Below are 4,617 nucleotides of genomic sequence, written 5' to 3'. Positions count from 1 at the left end.
AGTAACAATGTTTCTCTATAGAACACACAGTAACAATGTTTCTCTATAGAAAACACAGTAACAATGTTTCTCTATAGAAAACACAGTAACAATGTTTCTCTATAGAACACACAGTAACAGTGTTTCTCTATAGAACACACAGTAACAGTGTTTCTCTATAGAACACACAGTAACAATGTTTCTCTATAGAAAACACAGTAACAATGTTTCTCTATAGAACACACAGTAACAATGTTTCTCTATAGAACACACAGTAACAGTGTTTCTCTATAGAAAACACAGTAACAATGTTTCTCTATAGAAAACACAGTAACAATGTTTCTCTATAGAACACACAGTAACAATGTTTCTCTATAGAACACACAGTAACAATGTTTCTCTATAGAACACACAGTAACAGTGTTTCTCTATAGAAAACACAGTAACAGTGTTTCTTTATAGAACACACAGTAACAATGTTTCTCTATAGAACACACAGTAACAGTGTTTCTCTATAGAACACACAGTAACAGTGTTTCTCTATAGAACACACAGTAACAGTGTTTCTCTATAGAACACACAGTAACAATGTTTCTCTATAGAACACACAGTAACAGTGTTTCTCTATAGAACACACAGTAACAATGTTTCTCTATAGAACACACAGTAACAGTGTTTCTCTATAGAACACACAGTAACAATGTTTATTTCATCATCAAATTAAAACTAGACTAAAATAGCCCAGGCTTGTAGATGGACTATTTACGCACACAGCCCAGTATAAATCAATCATTACGACACCATCGCGGCCCGCTGCCATCTCCTCACCCAGCCCAGAGTCCTCGGCACACAGATATCGGCGGGATTGTGACTTAGAGGCGTTCAGTCATCAGATGGTAACGTTCAGTCATCAGATGGTAACGTTCAGTCATCAGATGGTAACGTTCAGTCATCAGATGGTAACGTTCAGTCATCAGAGGGTAACGTTCAGTCATCAGATGGGAACGTTCAGTCATCAGATGGTAACGTTCAGTCATCAGATGGTAACGTTCAGTCATCAGATGGGAACGTTCAGTCATCAGATGGTAACGTTCAGTCATCAGATGGTAACGTTCAGTCATCAGAGGGTAACGTTCAGTCATCAGATGGTAACGTTCAGTCATCAGAGGGTAACGTTCAGTCATCAGATGGTAACGTTCAGTCATCAGATGGTAACGTTCAGTCATCAGATGGTAACGTTCAGTCATCAGAGGGTAACGTTCAGTCATCAGATGGGAACGTTCAGTCATCAGATGGTAACGTTCAGTCATCAGATGGTAACGTTCAGTCATCAGATGGGAACGTTCAGTCATCAGATGGTAACGTTCAGTCATCAGATGGTAACGTTCAGTCATCAGATGGGAACGTTCAGTCATCAGATGGTAACGTTCAGTCATCAGATGGGAACGTTCAGTCATCAGATGGTAACGTTCAGTCATCAGATGGTAACGTTCAGTCATCAGAGGGTAACGTTCAGTCATCAGATGGTAACGTTCAGTCATCAGATGGTAACGTCGCCCCAGTGGCTCCTCAGCCAAGAACATGATGAACCAAATGTCTGAACCTCTGCTTCCTCTCTTACTGAGCAGGATTACTATTACAACAACACATCATCAGTAGGGTACAACTAACTTGTCTCACCACGGTCTAACGCCAACATACAGTCTGTTTGAATCCACATTCAATCATACACAACAAAGAAAGGTTTACAGCTCAAAAACGGATCAGTTGTGAGATTCCGTTCACTGTTGACCTCAGTTTTTGTGGACAACACTTCAGTAGTTCATTCAATGTTAGTATAATGGTATATCTACAAATAATATACTATACTATACTGTAATAATGTACTGTATTATGAGTTCTGGTTGCTTTTCAACAGCAGTGTAAACAGAGGCTTCACATCTGCAGACTGAGAGAGACAGGCTGAACACAACCACGAAAAGAGTGAATCAAACATTATGTATAGTACATAATAATATAATATAGTACATGATAATATGATATAGTACATAATAATATAATATAGTACATAATATGTACAGTATACTGTGTATGTATGTACAGTATGTATATACAGTATTATGTACAGTATGCAAGTCCTTCTGGAACAGAGAGAGGGGGATGTGACATGTTCCTGTAGAAGGATGGAGACCCGGCAGAACGGAGAGAACAGAACGAAGGAGGTAGAGCATCCATAATAGATGAAAAGATGCAGGGAGGAGAGAGGAGAGGAGGAGAGAGGAGAGAGGAGAGAGGAGAGAGGAGGGAGGAGAGAGGAGAGAGGAGAGAGGAGAGAGGAGAGAGGAGAGGAGAGAGGAGAGAGGAGAGAGGAGGGAGGAGGAGGAGGAGAGGAGAGAGGAGAGGAGAGGAGAGAGGAGAGGAAGAAGGGACGACACAATGACACACACAACGTCAAAGAAAACTCAAAACACATCAGGTGACATGATCTCTGTTTAGGACAATTAACCCAAAATATATAAAAACCTGGTATTTAGAACCAATAACATCTACACATGTTGCATGTATATCTTATACATATCATATACATATTCTACACATGTTGCATGTATATCTTATACATATCATATACATATTCTACACATGTTGCATGTATATATTATACATATCATATACATATTCTACACATGTTGCATGTATATCTTATACATATCATATACATATTCTACACATGTTGCATGTATATCTTATACATATCATATACATATTCTACACATGTTGCATGTATATCTTATACATATCATATACATATTCTACACATGTTGCATGTATATCTTATACATATCATATACATATTCTACACATGTTGCATGTATATATTATACATATCATATACATATTCTACACATGTTGCATGTATATATTATACATATCATATACATATTCTACACATGTTGCATGTATATCTTATACATATCATATACATATTCTACACATGTTGCATGTATATCTTATACATATCATATACATATTCTACACATGTTGCATGTATATATTATACATATCATATACATATTCTACACATGTTGCATGTATATCTTATACATATCATATACATATTCTACACATGTTGCATGTATATCTTATACATATCATATACATATTCTACACATGTTGCATGTATATATTATACATATCATATACATATTCTACACATGTTGCATGTATATCTTATACATATCATATACATATTCTACACATGTTGCATGTATATATTATACATATCATATACATATTCTACACATGTTGCATGTATATCTTATACATATCATATACATATTCTACACATGTTGCATGTATATATTATACATATCATATATATATTCTACACATGTTGCATGTATATCTTATACATATCATATACATATTCTACACATGTTGCATGTATATATTATACATATCATATACATATTCTACACATGTTGCATGTATATCTTATACATATCATATACATATTCTACACATGTTGCATGTATATCTTATACATATCATATACATATTCTACACATGTTGCATGTATATATTATACATATCATATACATATTCTACACATGTTGCATGTATATCTTATACATATCATATACATATTCTACACATGTTGCATGTATATCTTATACATATCATATACATATTCTACACATGTTGCGTGTATATATTATACATATCATATACATATTCTACACATGTTGCATGTATATCTTATACATATCATATACATATTCTACACATGTTGCATGTATATATTATACATATCATATACATATTCTACACATGTTGCATGTATATCTTATACATATCATATACATATTCTACACATGTTGCATGTATATATTATACATATCATATACATATTCTACACATGTTGCATGTATATCTTATACATATCATATACATATTCTACACATGTTGCATGTATATATTATACATATCATATACATATTCTACACATGTTGCATGTATATCTTATACATATCATATACATATTCTACACATGTTGCATGTATATCTTATACATATCATATACATATTCTACACATGTTGCATGTATATCTTATACATATCATATACATATTCTACACATGTTGCATGTATATATTATACATATCATATACATATTCTACACATGTTGCATGTATATCTTATACATATCATATACATATTCTACACATGTTGCATGTATATATTATACATATCATATACATATTCTACACATGTTGCATGTATATATTATACATATCATATACATATTCTACACATGTTGCATGTATATCTTATACATATCATATACATATTCTACACATGTTGCATGTATATCTTATACATATCATATACATATTCTACACATGTTGCATGTATATCTTATACATATCATATACATATTCTACACATGTTGCATGTATATATTATACATATCATATACATATTCTACACATGTTGCATGTATATCTTATACATATCATATACATATTCTACACATGTTGCATGTATATCTTATACATATCATATACATATTCTACACATGTTGCATGTATATATTATACATATCATATACATATTCTACACATGTTGCATGTATATCTT

The 4,617-nt window shown here is 32.9% G+C and overlaps 1 protein-coding gene across 1 annotated transcript in view; it reads right to left on the bottom strand.

The window, feature by feature from the left end:
• Positions 1 to 799, bottom strand: part of LOC308092829 (ephrin type-A receptor 3-like) — a gene marked incomplete at its 5' end in the record, with an annotated part of 150,267 nt that extends 149,468 nt beyond the window's left edge. Inside the window, 1 exon segment of the mRNA XM_080438928.1 lies at positions 776 to 799. Coding sequence (XP_080295054.1) covers positions 776 to 799 — 24 coding nt within the window.
• Between the last annotated feature and the right edge of the window lie 3,818 nt (positions 800 to 4,617).

The sequence above is a fragment of the Gymnoscopelus braueri genome, assembly GCF_963280865.1.
Source record: "Gymnoscopelus braueri genome assembly, chromosome: 10".
Lineage (NCBI taxonomy): Eukaryota > Metazoa > Chordata > Actinopteri > Myctophiformes > Myctophidae > Gymnoscopelus > Gymnoscopelus braueri.
The sequence above is the reverse complement of the archived record's forward strand: the minus strand, read 5'-3'. Positions and strand labels throughout refer to the sequence as shown.